We start from the raw sequence: 22247 nt of genomic DNA on the forward strand, positions 1-22247 counted from the left end.
TTCGAAGTCAGAATTCTGAGTTCAATTTCAGAATTATGAATTTAAAGTCAGAATTCTGAGTTTAAAGTCTTGCTATGTGATTACTCAATTAATTTTACTGTAGTTGCACATATACTATAACTTAAACAAAAGTAAGAAAGCAGCACCTAGGTATACCTAGTTATCATTAAATCAGAATTTCGAGTTTAAAGTCAGAATTCCAATTTTAAAGTCAGAATTCCGAGTTTAAAGTCAGAATTCTGAGTTCAAACTCAGAATTGTGAGTTTAAAGTCAGAATTCTGAGTTCAATTTCAGAATTGTGAGTTTAAAGTCAGAATTTCGAGTTTAAAGTCAGAGTTCCGAGTTTAAAGTCAGAATTCTTAGTTCAAACTCAGAATTGTGAGTTTAAAGTCAGAATTATGAGATCAATTTCAGAATTGTGAGTTTAACGTCAGAATTCTGAGTTTAAAGTTAGAATTCCGAGTTCAAACTCAGAATTCTGAGTTTAAGGTCAGAATTTCAAGTTTAAAGTCAGAATTCTGAGTTTAAAGTCAGAATTCTAAGTTTAAAGTCAGAATTCCGAGTATAAAGTCAAAGTCAGAGTTTAAGAAAAATATATTCTGTGGTCCTTCTATGCTTTCGTAGAAACAAGGACATTTATTTAAATAACATACTGCTAGCTAGCTACCTTCGATACCTAACGAAAACAAACACCTAGCGGGTACATAGTCACAATATCAGTTATGTACAGAGAAATACATATTTAATTTTTCCTGAACATTAAACTTGCACAATTTTTTAATCTATAACAGAAATATCAAAGAGATTCATGCAATCAAGGGGTAGCAGTCTATAGCTATTTTATCCAAGAAATGCCTTAAACTAGGTGGAAGACCGGTACAAGAAATAACGGTTCTAATAAGCTAAGCCAGGGGTGTTATTTATTGCACTGGTTCTCCAATCACAAGTATAATGTAAATAAATGTGTTGGTAATGTTCGTAAAAATATTAAAATATGCTTAGCTCAAGGCTCACTTGTAACTATTTTCTATTAATCTATTACATCAAAAGCATGACACTGAACCATTCAAACACATTAAATATTTTTTCGCAAAAACACATTCGAAGCCTACATTCTCTAAACTATACCGCTCACAAATTTTGTGAGAGATTGCCGTGAATAAGGTAAATCTTGGGGCATCTAATATTTAATGTGCTTGAATTTTAATACAAAGAACAGGGGAAAGGCATTAGGTGAGTCTGTTTTTACCGACCTGGGAAGCTATTAAGTATTCAGCGAGGTTTTTATATGAAAACTTTGCAGTTTATCCATAATAAATACAATAATGTAATAAGGGCAGAATGTTCTCGTATTTTCAGTCTTTATTAATGAGAATTTGCCAAGTGAGAGGTGAGTGTTTATATTATCTATAAAATGGAGATTATTAAATTAACAAAAGCATATACGGCACATAAGGCTTTTTACTATTAATGCCATGATTTTTTTTATTTAAGACTATACCATTTAACACTCTCACTGCCAATATCTCCGAAGTGAAGAAATTTATTTAAGTTCTGGAAACTAGGGTTGTTAGGTCACTCGAATAGCTTTAAATTGCAGTTAGAGTTAGAAAAAAATTTTTGACCGGCTCGTTCACCAGATTTGACCCCATTGGATTTTTTTCTATGAAGTCATTTAAAAAACACTGTATATCAGGAGGCAGGACCCTATAGATGACATGGCAGATTTGTATAATAAAATTTATCCAGTTATGACGGTTTTAAATTTAAATAAAATAATAGATTTTCCTGTTACATCGTACATTGCATATTGAAGTCAGCATGTCTCGAAAACAAGTAAATATTGTGAAAATTTTATATTACAAAAATTACTTAAAATTTAACGACCTTTCAGATGGACTGCATTTCCACGTCCTAGGAATCAAAAAATTTTTTAGTATCGCCACGCAATCTATACAGAAAGATTTAAACTAACAATTCTAACTGCAATTTGAAAGTATTCGAGGAACCTAATAATCCCAGTTTCCAGAACTAAAATAAATTTCTTCATTTCGGAGATATTGGCAGCGGAAGTGTTAAATGGCACACCCTGTATAGGATGTAACTTTCAGTGGGTCTTTTTTGTTTTTTTGGTAATATACGTGTTCCCCAGAATACTAATCTGAAATTATTACTTTTTTAAATCAAATAAATGGAGTTACAACTCATCTTTATGACGTTGCAACGTGTTATTTTAAAGTCACCATATTTTTTTGTTGTCAATGCAGATTCCGTCAAACATTAAAAATATTTTTTAATGTGTTAAAAATATTAATATTCTTTGCATGATTTATTAAATATTAACCAATATTGGTAGTAGAATTACTAATTAATGTAATTAAGAATGATTTGTTTTAAAACAATTATTTCTGTTGTTTCATAAAAAAAATCGTAATAAAAAATAAATAAACATACATTTCCAAGTTTTTAATAAAAAGTATATGACTATTTTTTTAAAGCATGTTGTTTAGTTTGTGAATATTCGTGTCAATGACCTGTGACATTGAACTGGTTTAGGTGGACTGTATAATATCAGTCCACCAGATGTGATACAATAGGGTGCCAAGCAAGCAAAAACTAAACCAACAATAATTCAGCAAAACGAGAATTGATATATACAGAGTGATTCACAACTTATCCAAAAAATTTGGGAATTGATGCGTCATGAAAAATGGAGTCAATATTGTAAAAAATTTTTTATTGATTAAGAGAAAAAAAAATTGAGGTTACAGTATTTTTAACCTTTACATCACTCGTAGTCCCTGGCGTCATTCGCGTTGTGTGCATAATGCATTCTCTCTCCACATAGCCTCAGGCAATTACGAATACTGAAATCCGATGTTATTTACGTTTTTGCCATAGTGTTTACATTAGTTTTTCAAGTGTCAAAAGTGTTTTTAAATCAGTTTGCCCTATTTAATTTCTTTTTTTACAATTATATTTGTAAGAGTCCCTTGCACAATTTTTTTTTATAAGTTCTGAATCACCCTGTATGGCACTGCTTCGTTTTGTTACATTTTAGTTTTTAGTTTATTGGCTTATGGAAAGGTGTGTTACAGTAAGTAGTTTCACGACATTCTGAGTGAAATATTAGTATTATTTGCTGGAAATCAGTTGTGACTATAAAAAAACAAATCAAGGAAGATTAAATTTAACAACAAAGCATGTCATAGCCTATTCAGCAATGGAGTAGGAGGGTTACAAAAAAAAGCTTAAAAAAATTTCAAATGAGAAAATAGTTATGATGACATGAATTTGTAAGTCAAAAGCAGCCTTCGTATAAATTCGAAGTTACCCCATTTGAAGTTACATCCTGTATATAAAAAAAATGTACAAAATGAATAATGAGAATGACTCAAAAACCAAATCTAAGAGGTTAATTGCATAGTTACATAAAAAAATAAGGCACGAAAAGGTAAAAACCCGAACTCACATAACGCCCACAAGAGAACAACAGCTAAGTCGTGTGACAATACCAACTAGAGAGTAAGTAAACGGAAAACTGTGCTAGATTTATATATATAGGAACATTTAAAAGTATATCAAAGTGAGCTGAGAGCCTCGTACCTGCGGTCTCACCTGTGTCAGCGCCTCCATCCGCTGTTTCAGCTGTTCCTCTATCTCCGGCAGCTTGGAGTATTGAGCCAGTTTCTGTTCCGCCAGCTCCAGCTTCTCCTGGATGGCAGCTATCTTCTCCTCGTGTAACTGGAAATCACGCATGAGGTTAGAAACTATCTCTGACATGACTTCTTGCATATTCCCGCACGTCACGAACTTCCATGAAGAGTTACTTAAAACCGAATGCAGTGTATTTTACTTTCTGTAAATTGGGGTAATAGGTGTACTGTGTCGGTTTAATGGGCCCTGAGGGTTCGCTATTACTGTTTACAATACTAATGAATTTGTAGCTAATCAGTGATTGTTGTTTGAAAAGGAGACAGGGTAATTGCCGTGCCAAAGGTTACTGACTGCAGTGTACACAGCGAACTATTTGCTCTGTGACCAGGGCTGTTATCACAAGTAGTAATGAATTCCAATGTGGTGTGGTAAACAGATAATTAATCATACAAGTGATGCCTTTATGCCTCTACAAATGGCGTTTTGGGGGTAAATGTGTGCAAATGTATTAGCTGGGAACTCCTGGAAAGGAATCAATAATGCAGGTGCATCAAGAGACCCCAAGTTTGCACACCTGTAGCTTCAAAGGTTGTAGGTTAAATCTAATTCTAATGCACTGTGACGAATTCTAAATCAACCTGTTAAAGTTAGCATAACCTTCCCATCCACATGCACACAACAAAAGTCAACAGTTCACTGATTTTCATAGTAAAGACGTCTATAAAATGTTTTTTTTCTGGTGAAGAGACTGGATGGTCAAACTGGAGTATCTAGCATCCAATTTACTGAGGACAATGTCTCTAAAGAGTCATTATTTTGTCATACAAGGTGGAGGAGTTAACTGTATATGTTAACTCCTCCACTTGAGTAAAAACAAAAGTATCTGTAGTTGTGACATAATACCAAAGACATATCAAAATACACCTTTAGTTCAAAATATCTCAAAATCCTGATATGATGGAGCAATTTCACAACCAGATTAGGATTCAGCATCAAAAATTGTGGAAAACAGTATCAGATTACAAAAAAACTCTTCACAACCATAATTTAATGTAATTCCTAATAGGAATAGTCATATTCCACAACTGGAGACACTGTGTCTTCAAAATTTATGTTCATACATTGGAATCCTACCTTAATTTGAGCTTCTTTATGCTGCAACTCCTGCTCCAGCTTCTCGTTCAAGTCGTGCAAGGAGGTCGACTCTCTCTGCGCGTTGAGGTACCTCTTCTCCAGGGTGGCGATCCTCTCCTCCTGGTCTTCCTTCTGCGCCACGTTCTCCCTAAGGTCCCTCTGCAGCTTGGAGTTGGCGTCTTGTGCTTTCAACAGTTCCTTTTGTGCCTTAGCAAGATTCTCCTCCAACTCACCCACCCGATTTTGCATCTCTGCTACCCGTCTCTGCCAGGTGCTGATCTCCCCGGTCTGTTGAAACAACAGAGGGGATCGTGAAAAGTATTAAACAAACGGAGGAAAGGGTAGGGGTGACTAATGAGGGTCTCGTTTGAATTTGGTGGTCGGCAAGGGTCCCTACACCTACAGCTGTTTTGAAGACAACCTAGGGTATATCTAAGTCATGAATACTAAAGTGATGAGATGCTGGGGATTGTTCTATTTGGACACATTATTTCTAAAGGTATATATGCAGATGAATTTTGAGGATACATCTACAAAATTGTTTGTCTGAATGTCTGAAAGACCCCATTAATAGTTTCAGTAAAAAAATTAACTTTCCATTTAACATAATTTCAAATATGTCAAAAAACCGCGATTTTGGCACTTTTAGGTTAGGATATCTCGAAAACCAGAGCCAATTGAGAAATTTAGACCTGGGATTCGAATTCAGCACACTAAAATCCTTTGGGAAAGTACATTCGTGTTGTTGGGTTAAAATCTTGTCAGCCTGTGTAATTCTGTGATCAATCAAGTCACCATATTTTTTTGATGTCAATGCAGTCAAAGCGCTGAATAGTAAAAAAAATTGTCTTATAGTCTGTTTGGAAATGAAAGAGAGTAATAAAACCCCGAGATAAGAACCGGCCATGGGCGTGCTAATATTTCTTTTCAGGTAATTATCGGGTAACACTAATGCTAACAGGTAATGGGTGTACATTAGTATATTTTACTGGATACATCATAGGGCAGGAGCCAGTGTATTGTGACAGATCAATCCAGTCTTAGAGCTGAATATACGAAGACGTGCTAGTGCAGTAGAGTAAAATTCGACTTGTGTTTAGTGACTATTGTGCCAGTGGATATAATATTGTTTGGGTAAAATGTCGAGCTTATCAGATTACGTACCTGCTAAACGCGTGAAAAGATGTGCGCTGTCTCAGAATGAGAAGATTATTATATTAAATGTATTTAATGCATTGAAACACCAAAATCCTACCAACAGTGTTGACGACATCGTGGAAAAGTGTTCCAAAATGACAGGGATTGGAAAATCGACTATCTACAGACTTTTAAAGGAAACAAAAAATGAACAAGATACTGTAAATCCCCCAAAATCATCTACAGGGAGGTCAAAAGTCGTTATAGATGATTTCTTCAAAAATGTCATTCGCAGAAAAGTACACTCATTTTATTTTAAAAAAGAAATACCAACGCTAAACAAAATTTTAAGTGAACTTTCAGAGGACAACGATTTGCCAAAAATCAGTAGAAGCAAATTATGGGCCGTCTTACGAGAGTTGAATTTTTGCTGGGAAAAGCAGAACAGGAAGTCAGTTCTTATCGATAAAGATGAAATTATTTGTTGGCGAAGATCCTACTTAAGATCAATTAGAAAATTCCGTGACGAAGGGAGGAATATTTATTATCTAGACGAAACTTGGGTCAACGAGGGATATACTGTAACAAAAGTATGGCAAGATAAAAATGTAAAAAGTTTTCGACAAGCATTTTTGGATGGACTTTCAACAGGGTTCAAGGCACCTTCAGGTAAAGGGCGAAGATTAATAGTGACACATATAGGTAGTGCCAGTGGTTTTGTAGATGGCGGTTTACTTTTATTTGAATCTAAAAATACAGGTGACTATCACGAAGACATGAACGCAGATGTTTTCGAAGAGTATTTTACACAGATGTTGGATCTTATTCCTCCGGGGTCTGTAATTGTCATGGATAATGCCAGTTACCATTCACGGCAGACCGAGCGGACGCCTACGACTGCTTGGAGGAAAGCCGATATAATTCAATGGTTATCCGGAAAAAACATTTCTTTTGAAACAAATATGGTGAAAAAGGAACTTTTGACACTTGTCAATCTTAATAAAGATCAGAAAAAATATGTTATCGATGAAATGGCAACAAATCGCCAAATAACGGTACTACGGTTACCACCTTATCACTGTGAACTTAACCCAATCGAATTAGTCTGGGCGCAGGTAAAAGGAGATGTAGCGCGAAATAATACGACGTTTAAATTAAGTGACGTGAAAATTTTGTTAAAAAATTCCTTGGAACGAGTAACTGCAGATAACTGGCAAAGATGTATACATCATGTACAAAAAGAAGAGGAGAAAATGTGGGAACTCGATAATTTAATTGACGTTACTGTGGAACCTATCGTTATCAATCTAGGAGACGAAGATAATTCATCAGAATATTCAGAGGATGAATTTTAATATACCTACTTTTTTATTTTCTTTATTGTACATTTATACAACACTACATTTACTCACCATAATTTGAATTTTCAAAATACATATATTTTTGTGTGGAATAAAAGTCTATTCATTAAATTTAAATAAATATTTTGATAATAATATTGAATAATTTTATTTGAATTACTAAAAACCCTCTTAACCCGGTTATGATGCTTAAAGTAGCCTCATGTTTTGAAATGCTGTTTTTATATTGTTTACTTATAAGAGAAATGGACCGAGAAATTGAAGCGGCATAGACAAAGACGGATTGTCGGGGATTAAATTTTAGCTACCTGCTACAATTTAGTACAGTCCGATCGCACAAAGTTTTTTTAAAAGTACACCTCATCTATACCGAAAATGCATAATATAAAAATATTGAATATAAGCACCAGTACTACATTTATTTACGATTTGCATACCTAATGAGCTTTTATTACTCTCTTTCATTTCTAAACAGACTATAGGAAAAATTATTTTTTTATAGTAAAAATAAAAATATTCAAATCATTTAGCATTAACCTCGTACGTCTGTAATTTTTATTAGTAATGTGGTAAGTATTAGTCATTTCGTAATAAAAATGGCTACGTATCTACCAAGGAAATGCTAAATCTAAATTTAAATAAAAAAAATGTCAAGGCATTCCAATTTAAAAAACAAAACAGATTCAAATCTGGTGAACAACGTGGCCTACAATGATAATGAAACGCCCATTCGCCAAATCTGAACCCGTCAACCAATCACATAAGTAGAATTCTGTCATCCTGTCAAAACTACGTATTCCTACCGGACGGGACAACTACCTAAGTAAAGTCACAAGTAGGGAAATACTGTAACGGAAAAAGAGACTCACTTGCTGCTCTAGCGCCGCCTGGAGGTCAGCTATCCTAGCTGCGGCGTCCGTGTCCGACTCCACACCGCCATTGGTGAGTCGCTGCTTCGCAGCTGCCTATATGCCCACAACAACATGCCACATCACAACATCTATCATAAACATGCAGTATAAAAATACATAGTACGATGGTAAAGGTCCGTCTTTACCAAGGTAGGAGGACTATGTATGTATGTAATGCGAGTAAAAGTGAAAAAAAAAATTAATACGAAAGGAAAAATTTTAAAAATTTCGACCAGTAGTCCTAAGGTGCCGAATTAGAAAGTAAGTACTTTAGAGGTAAATACAGTGTACCAGGTACATAGTCCTTAATCGTACAGAAACAAAATTTTATTCATCAAGAATAAAAAAAACTTGATTTTGGGGAACTGCTAAAATATTAAGTTGATCTTATTAGGAACAATAAAATTATTATCTATAAAGACAAGGTGTCTTTTTAATTAAAATTTATTTTCTTATTCTAAAACTGGTCTACTTCGATTTTCTCATGATGTGTAGGTAAAATTACCTTTTTGTGAGAGATATGGCAAATTTGTATTAGAAGTCTTTTAGAAGGAAAATTTGAACAACTGAAATTTATGGTCGGTCGCTCAGTGCGGCTGTGTGTGTGCGGCGTTTGCCCGCGCACGCATTCTTCAACTGAACGACCAAACCTATATACGGGTTTTTCAAGCTGTTGTTCAGCTATATGACACCCTGTACACATTAAATACTGCAAAAGAATTGATTTCTCTATGTTTCTTAACTGATATAATCAACAATATTTCTAATTATTTCTTTGTAGAGGACACCTTGCGGTGGACCATTTTTGGCTTACTTAAAACATTTTTCTAGATTTGTAGATATCTTTTTACAAGAATTACTTTTTTTCATAAAATTAGAAATAAAATACATTCTGCCTATCTTCTCTGATGTGACATTTTTTTCGTTTAGTTAATGTCAGAACTTTAAAATTTGAACTTTTTTTTACAGAAAAATTGTCTCTTCTATTTAGAATTGCCTGTTTTTTAATACAAATGATTATATAATGCTCGTGGTCTAGATGAGAAACACAAAAGTTAAGATTATATTATTTTTTATTTGGAAAGAATTAAGTTGAGCTTCTTTATATAAAAAAGTAAAAAACAAGTTCTCATCTTAAATATGTAAAACAATAAAACAAGCAGAAAAGTGGAGTAAAAATTGCCTAAATCCCAATCTTGTATGCCTCCGAATATTATAGTCTTTCCGATATCAATTGAAGAACCCAAAGGTTGACAGTATATACCAGGTTCAGTCGCTGACGCAGCAACTCGGCACTGAAATATTTGAAAAACTTGTTCCCATATTTATTTAGCCATACCCATATACAGGTTTGGTCGAACTAAACGTAGAGGGGGTAGAAATGTATACGCCCAGTTTGCAAGCGCGGGCAAACGAAATACAAACACAGCTGCATTGGGCCACTGGGCAATAAATCTCAGCTGTTGACAAGTGGTTGACAAATTGCCCAGCAGTGCAGTGTAGCAAAATATATTAAAAGAAAATGTACGTTTTTAAGAAATTAAAAGAACCTGTCCCCCATTATATTATATTTTGATTTCTCAAACTTTTTCCAGAAATTTCGAATACTCAGTATATATTTTTTTAATATTAAGGACTATACACACAGTACACAACTGTTACAAAGTGACCTCAAATTATGCTTTGATTCGTATAGCAAAAAAAAATTAAAATGTCCTCAACACTTGACTAATTTCATAATAATAGAGACCACTTTGTAAGATAAACTATATTACGATTAGTCGAAGCTACACTAAAAAGTTTACACGGGCGATACAAAAAAATCAATTCATATTTTAATTTATAACATTTTTTTGGATCACCAATACCAAATCACCAATCACCAACGATCGCAGTGATCAACGAATTAAAAAGTATACGCAAAATGTAAGCTTAATAGAAAAAAATGCTTACAAGTAACATTTAGAAACTTAAGTCGATTGAAAAGTCTCCATGCTGTAAGGTATATGTAAAGACGTCGAGGGCGAAACAAAAAGAAATACAATTACCTTATTATTTACATTAGCGACTTGGTCCCCTATTTCGACTTGTCCATTCTCTTTGGGTTTCTCTTCTATAGCAGGTACACTGGGAGGTATCACCCCTTGTTTGTATTGTTGTAACTGCACACAGAAAATGGGCCGTAAGTCCCCCTTTTCAAATTCAGGTCTTGGAAGAAAGGGGGAATGGGGATGAACCGTAGGGGGGGAAATATCTGGAGGGTGTCGTTCTTTATTAAAGTAGGGATCTGGTGAATTAAACTTTATATAATGCACCTGTCTAAGAGCAGGTAGTCCAGTCACTAAAGGTGAAAATAAGGTAAAAGCTCCCAATTTTTTCGGATAGCATGGATTTTCCTGAATATTTGCATACAAGCTCTTCTGACCCCCACTTTAAAAGTTGTATTGTCTAGATGTGAGCTTTTTTTTATTTGGGGGTGAAAACTACCCTTGTACGAAAAAAATGCGAAAATCGAAGATTTACGTATTTTCAAGATTCAATTCATGTTCAAATATGTTGGATAAAGTACCTTTCGTGTTTTTTAATATAATTTATCAAATTTAATTACTTTTCAACCCTTAAAAATCCTTAAAAACAAAACTAAAATAGAAAAAAAAGTTTTTAACAGTTTAAAATATTCTTTTGGTGCATTCGCCATGTATTGCATTTATTTTGTTATTCATTAGAAAGCTTACGACTCATTACAAAGTTGCAACCCTTAAAAAACATCCCTTATAATAAAATAAAATATTGTTGAAAGCTTGAGATGTTCTAATGGTATGCATATGTTGAATTATAAACTTTTTATTGGTTTTCAAATGATTTATGATATATTGCAACTTTTCAGCCACCCAAAAAACCAACCCCTTATAGAAAAATTTCCTAAAAATTATATGTGAGTATGATTAACTTTCTTTTAATTTTATTGAATTTATTCTTAAGGACGGGATTTTGTACAAAAAATATCGCCCAGCGTGAGTCACGAAACGGGACTCCGGCAGGTGCTGTTCTAGCGGCCAACGCTTCAAGTCTAATAATTCCGCTGCACCGGATATTCGTCCGATTTTTCAGGAACGGCTCCAATTTGTGTACATACAATCTTATAAGGAAAGAGAGTAAATATTTTATTAATTAGTAATAGATTATCGAGGACGATAATATTTTTTTATTGAGTAGGCAATAATTTTTAGTTAATAAGCTTAAACAATCTTATAATTACTATTCCTTCATTATAAAAACAGAAATACGGTTTTTAAAATTACATGTAGTTTCTTCTTCAAAAGTGACCTTAAAACACGTATAACATGGAATAGTCAACAGTCTAATGTTTATATTTTCACATTAACAATCCGATAATGTAAATTAACTGCTATTTTCAGTAAAAAAAATATATACCTAACCTGAAATATTTTTTTACTTTGACGAGTCGTTTTAACTTAAAAACACTGCTTAATTACTAAAATATATAGAATCTTGCTACTAATTGCGTTTGGAGAATAATATGTATAGGCATAAAATATATATATAATATTACTGTATGTATTTAGTCCATTGAAATGAAGGCTGAACCTCCATTTTTTCCTCTGTCGATCAAACCTGGGCGCAAATATGTTTTCGACCCTCAGGAATCCGAATCCGCAAAAATTTTTGACCTAGGTGATCAGGCAAGGGGTCAAAAGGTCAAAAAACCCGTAAAAAATAAGGTTTTTCGCAAATATCTCGTAAACTACGGCAAGTAGCAAAAAAATAATTGCACCATCGTGTTCCCAGGGAAATTTTACATCGATTTTATGCTATTGCTTATTAAAATTAAATAAATTTATGTCATGTTTTGGACAATTACCAAGCAATATAATGCGATTTCAAATATAATTAGCCTGCAGTTATAGTGGATCTGAATTCAATTGCCAGATACACTATTTTTTTTGCTACTTACTTTAATTTTTAAATGGAAAACCAAAAATAATACTAATGAAGAACAGAAAAAAAACTTTTTTAGAACGAAATACTTATTGCAAAAATGAAATATAGTGCTCTGAAAAATCGACTTGTAAAGCTTATTCTACAAATACTAAAAAAGTCAAAATTTGTATAAACAATTGTTCCCAGAATGACAACTTTTTATTTCTAAATTTTGAAGACTTTTGAAGAATTGAATAATGAATAAAATAAGCCTAGTAGTCCGGGCGAATTAGGTTTTTTTTCAAAAATCGGGCCTAAATCTAATCTAAATAAATTTTAGTGTCATCTAGACACTTGAAGGAACACAGGAAAATTTGGAAAATAATTTTTAACTTGACTTTTGTTAAAGTTATTCAATTGTTAATGAACTAATTTTTCGTGGATCTTTCATAAAATTTGTTGTAAAAGTTTAAATAATGTATCTAAAAATTTTTTTCTTTCTCGAAGGTCTTTTTATATACATAATAAACAAGATTCCGTTGTAAAAGTTTATAACAATTTTATCATTTGTTTATAATGATTTTTAAAGTTAACAAAAAATGAAAAATCCGGGAAATGTTATAAATTTTTTTTTTACCAAATGTTTGATTTTACTTGTTTTTCTATTAATATATTGCGTTTATTAACTTAGCTATAACAAATTTATAAACAAATGGACAAGTTTAATATTTTTGAAACATTTTTTTGCTATTTTATTGTCTTGGTAAAATAATGATTTTTAAAAACAAAAATTTTTCTTGAATAAATTTTTTAATTGTTTATAATCGTTTTTTTGATTTATTTGTCATTTAAATTATTTATTAAGAATTTTTTTTTAAATCATCATTTGCTATTATCAATATAATTACAAAAAAAAAATTATTCAAATTTTCATTGTTTATTTTATAACTCAAAAGTTCATTGTATTCCGTAAATATCTTCCAGGCTGCACAATTGGTTAAAATTTTGAGTTTCTGCTCTTACAAAAGTTAAGTGTTTAATTAAAAATAGACAAAATTGAAGAAAACAACAAGAAGAATATAAAATATTGACATTAGTTAGAAAAAAAGTACAGAAAATCCAGAAAATGTACCCTTAATCGTGTGATAATTTAAACAAATAAAAAAACATCGTAAACAAATGGAATAAAAAATATAAAAAAATTTTTATTGAGTAGTCCAGTAGTTACTCTATAAAATTGTCTTAAATAGTGGAATCCGTAACTTCAATAGTTTAAAAGTTTTAGTCATTTAAAGAATTAGATAATGCATTTTTTTATATACAAATGTTTATAAAAATATAACCATTGTAGATATGAAGCAGGTAAAAAAATTCATGTTATAGATCAATAAATTATCTAAAAGATCTACCTGAATGTCAAAGACCGTATCATCAATAATTTAGAAATTATAACAATTTATAAGTTTATCAAATAGGTGACCGTTTCAGCTTTGATGTGATAAAGTATTTAAAAATGCAATAAAAATTAGAAAAAAATGTTATTTACCACTTTGATGCACATAGCTGTATTTATAATTCGTTAAAGTTACGAAAAAAAAATAAAATGAAAATCAGAATTTGTTTATAACAAATTGTTTATAAAATAAACAATGAAAATTTGAATAAATTTTTTTTTTTAAATTATATTGATAATAGCAAATGATGATTTAAAAAAAAATGATTTCTTAATAAATAATTTAAATGACAAATAAATATAAAAATCGATTATAAACAATTAAAAAATTTATTTAAGAAAAATTTTTGTTTTTAAAAATCATTAATTTACCAAGACAATAAAATGGCAAAAAAATGTTTCAAAAATATTAAACTTGTCCATTTGTTTATAACAAATTTATAAACAAATAACGTTAAAATTTTTTTAGCTAAGTTAATAAACGCAATATATTAATAGAAAAACAAGTAAAATCAAACATTTGGTAAAAAAAAATTTTTATAACATTTCCCGGATTTTTCATTTTTTGTTAACTTTAAAAAATCATTATAAACAAATGAAAAAACTTTTATAAACTTTTACAACGGAATCTTGTTTATTATGTATATAAAAAGACCTCCCAGAAAGAAAAAAAATTTTAGATACATTATTTAAAGTTTTACAACAAGTTTTATGAAAGATTAGGACCACGAAAAATTAGTTCATTAACAATTGAATAACTTTAACATAAGTCAAGTTAAAAATTATTTTCCAACTGGGCTGTGTTCCTTCAAGTGTCTAGATGACACTATAATTTATTTAGATTTTTAAATTAATATTGAATACTATAAAAAAATTATTTTGTGTTGCACACTTTGCTTGGCGGCGACGCGACGACGCGGAAACCGCCGCCGCCGCGCGGAGCTATATTTTCAACGTCAAATTAAAATTATAAATAATGGAGCTACAATTCCTGACTTATTTTGCTGAAATTTTCTCCTCTTTCAGGATCTTTTTTGAAATTTCAGCTATCTTCAATATTTTTTTAGTTATAGTTAAAAAACGGAGACTCCCTTTTTTCTCTTCGTTTTTTGTTTATAACAATTGCTATTTTTAATTGCGGATAAATTAAAAAATACTTCTTTCTCTGAATTTAATTCCGAATCCAATGTACTAACAACCATATTTTTAGGATTACAATAACTATTTTTCGCAAAAAAAACTCACTTCTCGACTAGACTAGTGGTTTCCTTCTTATCGGTAAGTAGCTACTGATTTGTAGATTGAAACAGAAATCTACCTGAGCCAGACCAATTTTTAAGCTGTAAATTTATTTTGAAACTACCAAGGCTACAATATAAATAACGATTTTATGTGGGACACCCTGTACGTAAAATTTAATCTTTATTCTTAATAAAGAAAAATTAGTACATATTATTGGTTTTTTATGCGTTATATTTTCGTACTACTTAAGCTTTACAAAATCTTATTACTTAGGTACCTACCTACTTTTAAAATATTACCCATATTTATATATCAAAGATAATATCAGACCATTATGGGTCCCATATTCTGTAAATAGTGTTTTCCGCAAAGACAAATAATTTCAAACATTTAATAACTGAATAATCTAAAGCTTATCAAATAATAGGAATGTTATGTCATGCCACCTGAGTATTTTCAAAGACGCCGGCCGCAGTAAAACGAATAAACAGGTGCAAAAAACGATCAAACCATTAAGGTTTTAGGTACTGAAATCTACGAAAATACTATCTTTTTTATATATAATTCCACATGTAAATATTCTTATAACATTTACTTGCTTAGTCCTACATATAAAATTGTTTACTTTTTATAAGTACGTGAAAATAATTGTTAAAATGTGGGGTTAGGATAATAGCAAACGCATGTTTTGCAAACGCTTTTTTTTAGTTATTATTTTATTTGGGTAAATTTAAACGGTAACCATGAATAAACAAAACATCAAGGATTTTATTTTTGTGCTTACCCCTACTTTTGTTCTACACGTTTTACTTTTAAAGATTTCAGTACCTAAAAACGCCAGAAATTTCACTATTTCTCGGCCAATACAATTTACAATAAACCAACTCTGTGTTTTCGCTTTCATTTTCAAGGGTAGCGACACCTGTGACAGAGTACACAAACTAATTTTATTTAGAAATTCTTGTAGAAGATAGAAACCGCTAAAATTCTGGTTTAAATATATAATATAATATAATATAACATGGAGTCGTGTGTAAAATGTTGTCATCTTACTTGAGGACACAAATTATAGAATTGTTAATAAATATTAATCTGAAAATTAAATACAAATGATCCTAAGTGTCCGTTCTAGTGAGTGAAGTAGTTTGGTTATTGTGCCTGACTTAGTTCCGTCGTAAATGCAATATATTGTCAGACTAACAGTATGGTTAAAATTGAGGTAATTTGGGATTTATTTAAATTATTCTTCTGTTCTCATGAGCATTGAAATTTATTTCACTCACTAGCGGGAACCATTGCGAATACATTGATATATAATAATATTCAATTATGTTAGTTTCTTCGACGATTTGTGTCCTCATCTGAAGCTCTGTTACATGGTAAAAATATACATACTAAATCGCCCCCTTAATATTTTTTTATTAAATTTATCAAATAAAAAAAATATATATACATTATAAACGGATACATATGTGTATGTATATTATTAAAATACTTACTCAAATCAGTTCACAAGTGCTCCAAAATATACAAAGATGATGGTAATTTACCCGCACCGAAAATTTTACCGAAAAAATGCGATTAATTTTTTTACCATAAATTTTGTAATTTTAAAGTTATAAATTTACTCAAAAAACCATTTTTTAGAGAATTTAAAGCACTTTAAGTTCTGTGATTTGCAGTTTTTATGAGCCCTTCGTTTTTTAGATTTTTAAGCTAAAAGGGCTCAGGAAAGGCAGTCTTGGAGCTTAGTTTTGAGCTTCTAACTCAGTCAAATTTTGTCCTACAAAAATTTAAAAAAAGCAAATTGTTCAGTAAGAAAAAACCTACAATTTCTTATTCTATAATTTTTTTTATAACTTTGTTAGTTTTTGAAATATTTTGAAAAAAGGTGATTTTTTAAAAAATTTAAAAATTTTATTCAAAAGTAAATGAAAATTTTTTTTAAATTGCTTCTAAAATTGTTCAAATTCCCAGAAAATCTATTGTTAATACATAAATAAAGTAAATTGCAGAAGGAATACGTTTATTTTTTTCCGTCAACTCATTAATTGTAATACCGATTTTTTTTCTCAAAAAACAAGACAATCATTTTGTTTTGATTGTAACTTCATTAGTTTTCATACTAACGACTTCTACCACCACTCAATTTAAAGGTCTTTTCAAGAACTTTAATAGGTGTTATAATATATAAGTTTTCCTCGAAAAAACTTTAATTTTTCCGCTACAGGACGTTGAACGTTTCGATTATAGCTATCTTCGAAATTGGCTTCAACTTCTGGGAGTCATAACTCGGATTGTATACCATCTACAAAAATTAAAAAAAGCAATCTCTTTGCTTATGATAATTTTTTTGATAAAACTTGTAGTTTTTGAGATATTTGCGTTTAGGCTTTAGGTTCAGTGACTGGACTAAGGATATTTTTCCAGAAAATGTAGGAAGATATACGCGATTTTCAGTGCCTGCCTTGGTGTTTAAATATCTGATGTTGTATTTTTTTCAAATACTAAACACCATGTCCAAGAGATGGTTCAAATTAGAAAAAGAAGGGATACTTAGGGAACACAGAATTTTTTTTTGAGATATACTTGCACTGACATCTTGTACATGGAATATTTCAATTCATTTAATTAATTAATTTTTTATTTTGAGATATTTCAATTGAAGAAGCATTAATCTCGTATACAAATCCAACCAAAACAACAGTCGACGCATTAAAAATCAACCTGCAAAAACTTAACCCTATTAATTTTTTCCGCCACGCCCGCTCTCTACCGGAATCGCGCTCCATTAAAACGCGAAAATAAGCCCTTAAACACGGCCCACCTACGCCACCCCCATTAGTCGGACCATAATAAGCGATCTTCCAGTCACTCTATATTCCATTTGGGTACATTATTCCGGCGGCCATTTATCATCTCGATGGTACCCTTTTTTGCGTGCCGCCCAAGCCGGACGGTAATTTAATGTGGGTCGCCCGATCGGCGTACTCGATGAAGTTTGCCGTGTTGGGGACGATTTCGGTAGATCTCTCGCCGCGGGGAAAGCCGGAGTGGCTTCTTATGGTCAGGCTCTGATTTGACGGATTGGGGTAGGGCTCAAAGGGCTGCATCCCTCCTTGTATTTATTCGCATCGCCGAAGGAGAGGTCGCAACTTAGGGTCGCCGTCCCTAATGTACGAGGGAAAGTCACTGAATAACGCTTGCAAATGCAAAGATCAACCGTGCGGTGTTGCCAATGTTATACAGATCTCTTTAATCTCTTTTTATTTCATGAAAGATAGCAACCCACTGAAAAATTTAAAATTACTACGCCAACTATATTTTTTTTAGATTAGTAACATTTTTTTACTTAACGTACAAATTCACCATTAAATTTTAACAGATCATGATCATGATGATAAATGGATTTAGTTAAAGATCCCGTCTTCAAGTAATAGACCGATCAAAATAACTAATTTAGAGAAAAAAAAAAAAAGAAAATTGTTAGCTGGACACGTAAGTTGAAATGGTAAAGGGGCTAATAAATGCGTGAGCAGGGGCGGCGGAGGGTTGATTTGGGGGGTTGAAAAGTTATGAAAAATTGTATCATTGGGATTTCTGGCGAAAGTTGACGTCAAACAAAAAAGTATCTACTACTACAGTTGTAGATAATGCAAAAATCTACAACTTTTGTAGAGGTCATTTTTTAACATAACCTCAAAATTTCCGAAAAAAATGCGTGATAAACAGGTTTTTTCCGATTTTTCGATTTTTATTTCTCATTTCCGTAAAAATAAATTAATTTTGACGAAACTTGGTGAAATTATACCTTTCTCTGTCTTAAATAACCTCAAATTTTTTTAGATAAAAAATTCAAGAAGTTTCTGAGATATTCATTTTTTTCGGCCTGAAACACTTTTTTTTCAAAGAAAAATTCTACTTAAAAAATCATCGTATAGAATTCTGCCGGTAATCATTTTTTCGTTTTGACATATACTTTTTGGTGAAATAAAAAAATTTGTAATCACAGCTCAAAAACATGCTCAAAAATGCAAAAAAGTAAAAAATGACTTACGACAATGAATTTTTCAGTAATTGTTGATAATTTGTTTAAATTTAAAAAAAAAATCAAAAACTTATTACACCATTCAATTGTACGGAAAAAATACAAAAAAAAACTGTCATTGTTTGACCCAAAACTATTTTTATACAGTATTGCTACAAACATAAGTCGAATGAATAGTGAATAAATAAAATAAATAATATTTTTTTTCCGTAGGATCGATTAGCGTTCTTTTTTTTTAAAGTTTGATGAATTCATAGATATACAGTGTGTCCAAGATAAGGATGGGATAGCATTAGGATCTAGGAAACGGTAAGAGATACGGGGTGGCTCAGATTAGAAAAAAGTTGTTTTTTTTTTATACCTATATCCTGTTTAGAAAGTTTAAAAATTCCGGGTAGTTCTGGAAATATCCGGAAAAACCCGAAATTTTGCTAAATTGTTTAATTTTTTCTGGCTTTATTTGAAAACTAATTTTAAAATAAATTACATATTTACAATGCCACTTTTTTCGCTCTATACAATGTCATCAACATTTTTGCAATCCGACGTTTCGTCTTCGAGGGGTCATCATCGGATTAATTTTTTTAAATACGTCGCTGCTATTTTTATGGCAAAATCTAGTCATTTTTAATTCTGAATTAGAGGATATTACTATTGTAAAGTTTTTAGCTTGTTTTAGCTATAATTTAAAATTTTCCCTCAGTACGGCGCTGAACGCATTCAAAATATCTATTGGATGAAGTTACTACTGTTAGCAATACAAATTAGAAATAATAAAATATACCTTTTTAAGCGATTACAATAGTAATATCATTTAATACAGAATTAAAAATGACTAGATTTTGTCATAAAAATAGCAGCGATATATTAAAAAAAAATTATCTGATGATGGCCCGTCGAAGACGAAACATCGGATTGCAAAAATGTTGACGCCATTGGATTGTGCGAAAAAAGTAGCAATGTAAATATGCAATTTATTTAAAATTCGTTTTCAAATAAAGCCAGAAAAAATAAAACGATTTTGCAAAATTTCTGGTTTTCGGATTTCGCGTCAACAGTAGACTTTGCAGTTAATAACTTTGTATTGCTGAAATCTCAAATCATTTGTGCGTTTGTAATTCAACTTAGATGTTTATAGCAATACTGTACAAAAATAAAGTTTTGGGTCAAACAATGACAGTTTTTTTTTATATTTTTCCGTAGAATTGAATGGTGTAATCAGTTTTTGAATGTGAATTTTTCTTTGAAAAAAAAAGTGTTTCAGGCCGAAAAAAATGAATATCAGAAACTTCTTAATTTTTTTATCTAAAAAAATTTGAGGTTATTTAAGACAGGGAAAGGTATACTTTCACCAAGTTTCGCCAAAATTAAATTATTTTTGCGGAAATGAGAAATAAAAATCGAAAAATCGGAAAAAAACCTGTTTATCACGCATTTTTCTCGGAAATTTTGAGGTTACCTTAAAAAGTGACCTCTACAACAGTTGTTGCATAATCTACAACTTATAAAAGTCCAAGTAACAATTTTTTTTTTCTCCAAGTGTAATTTGGTTGGACTATAAGGCTTCCTACATTTCATAGAAAATGGGATGTATTGTAGAGGTAAAGTTTATAATATATTGATTTAATAAAATAAATTGGGACTCACCTCTTCTTTGGTTGAAGCTAATTCTTCTTCTAAACTCGAATTCCTTTCTAAAGCTACTCTCAGTCTCTCTCGAACCTGAAAAATAAACATCAACTTAAACCAAAAAGTTGCGCCAAATATAACCTGTTGCTATGTAGGAGTTGGAGGAGTTTGATTCAGACAAAATGTAGAGAACTAAAAACGAAACCAGCTCCAGAGTACATACACCAAGTGCAATAGGAGTGGCAAATTAAGTAACGGAATTTTTTACGGAAATGTACGTGAGTAGACATCAAATTCTCTGCAAAAAGCTCCCACGTGCGAACGATAACGGCCTACCTTCTCATCCAGGGCCTTGTGATGCTCGAACAAGCTCTTGAGCGCCTTCAGGACCTCCACCTCGCTGGACACGCCAGACTGGGCGGCGGCCTGTCGCTTCACCACGGTCATCCGCAACGAGCGCTCGTGCCTGGACACCAGACATTCTAAGTGCTCCAGCAACAACTGAAACAATAAGAAACAAATGTAGTGATATCGAAATATTACAATTCTTGGTCAACTCAAAATTTTTATTATTACAAATCGATAGTGGAAAGATTACATCAGGCACACATTTGACAAAAAATTACACAATTAAATTATTTTCGCTTCGCTATCAGAGCTATGGAATGTAATATTAAATTTTTTTCAGACAGAAAAGTGGTATATAGATGTTGGCAGTTCCTACTTTTGGCTAATTTGATTTTTTTTAATAGTGTTATAATTGGGAACAGAATAGTTAACGAATTTCGTTAAAAAAATATTTGGTATGATATAGTATGACATAATAAACGGTTTGGCAGAATTTTTTCAAATTTTTTTTTTAAATAAGATCATTTTAGACAAAAATTTTCGTGAAACAGATCGAAAATAATTTTAAGTGTGTACTGTGCAGTGGTAGTACGTCACGAGCAATTTTTTTAGTACGTCCCTGTACGTGACAAAACCAACCAACGTACGAGTAGATAATGCAGAACACCAACTTATCGTCTACCTCCGAAATCGCCTCAAAATCGGCTTACCTTCGTTTTCTCGCAAGGCCACAGCGGATAAAAAAATTCACGGTTCTACCACGACGCCTACAACCCGCGTAGCCTTTTACAATATATTTTCCAGACTTTATCGAATTATATAAGCGTTTCGTGATGCCGAGAACAAATCGCCATTACACCAGGAAAATTAGCGAAAATAAAAGAGAAACTCAAAAAAAGTCCAATCCCGCTAGATTATTGTAAAATTGTCTAAAGGAACATAATACAAGACATCTCTCGTCTCGTGAGTCAAAAACTTTTATTAGCTAACTTTTAAATGTAAAATTAAAGTAAAAATCCATAAATTATTTTCAAATTATTATTTCTCATAAAAATAAAAAAAAATTTAAATTTTAAATTGTATTATATTGCATTATTTATATCTATTATTGAAAATGGTTGTGATTAATATTTTTTGAATTAATTTTGATTATGTTTATAAAATTAGTAATAAATATAATAAAAAAACTTTATATATTAAAATTTCAGGAAGTTAAAATTGTAATTTTATCGACCGCGTTATTTTTAATATTTTTTAATTTTGAGAATTTTGCAATAAATTCAAATGCTTTTTATTCTTTTTTAAATCTTTTAACAATAAATAATAATTTGAAAATAATTTGTGAATTTTTACTTTAATTTTACATTTAAATCGTAATTAAATA

The 22247-nt window shown here is 31.4% G+C and overlaps 1 protein-coding gene across 1 annotated transcript in view; it reads right to left on the bottom strand.

Moving 5' to 3' along the window:
* LOC108909573 (liprin-alpha-1) overlaps window positions 1-21016 on the bottom strand; it is a gene marked incomplete at its 5' end in the record, with an annotated part of 41155 nt that extends 20139 nt beyond the window's left edge. The window contains 6 exons of the mRNA XM_023454514.1: window positions 3608-3745; window positions 4793-5080; window positions 8160-8255; window positions 10250-10363; window positions 20534-20608; window positions 20852-21016. Of these exons, the coding sequence (XP_023310282.1) occupies window positions 3608-3745; window positions 4793-5080; window positions 8160-8255; window positions 10250-10363; window positions 20534-20608; window positions 20852-21016 (876 nt within the window). The remainder of the gene's footprint in view (window positions 1-3607; window positions 3746-4792; window positions 5081-8159; window positions 8256-10249; window positions 10364-20533; window positions 20609-20851) is intronic.
* Window positions 21017-22247: the final 1231 nt, after the last annotated feature.

This window comes from Anoplophora glabripennis, unplaced genomic scaffold, assembly GCF_000390285.2.
Source record: "Anoplophora glabripennis isolate ALB-LARVAE unplaced genomic scaffold, Agla_2.0 scaffold340, whole genome shotgun sequence".
NCBI classification, from domain to species: domain Eukaryota; kingdom Metazoa; phylum Arthropoda; class Insecta; order Coleoptera; family Cerambycidae; genus Anoplophora; species Anoplophora glabripennis.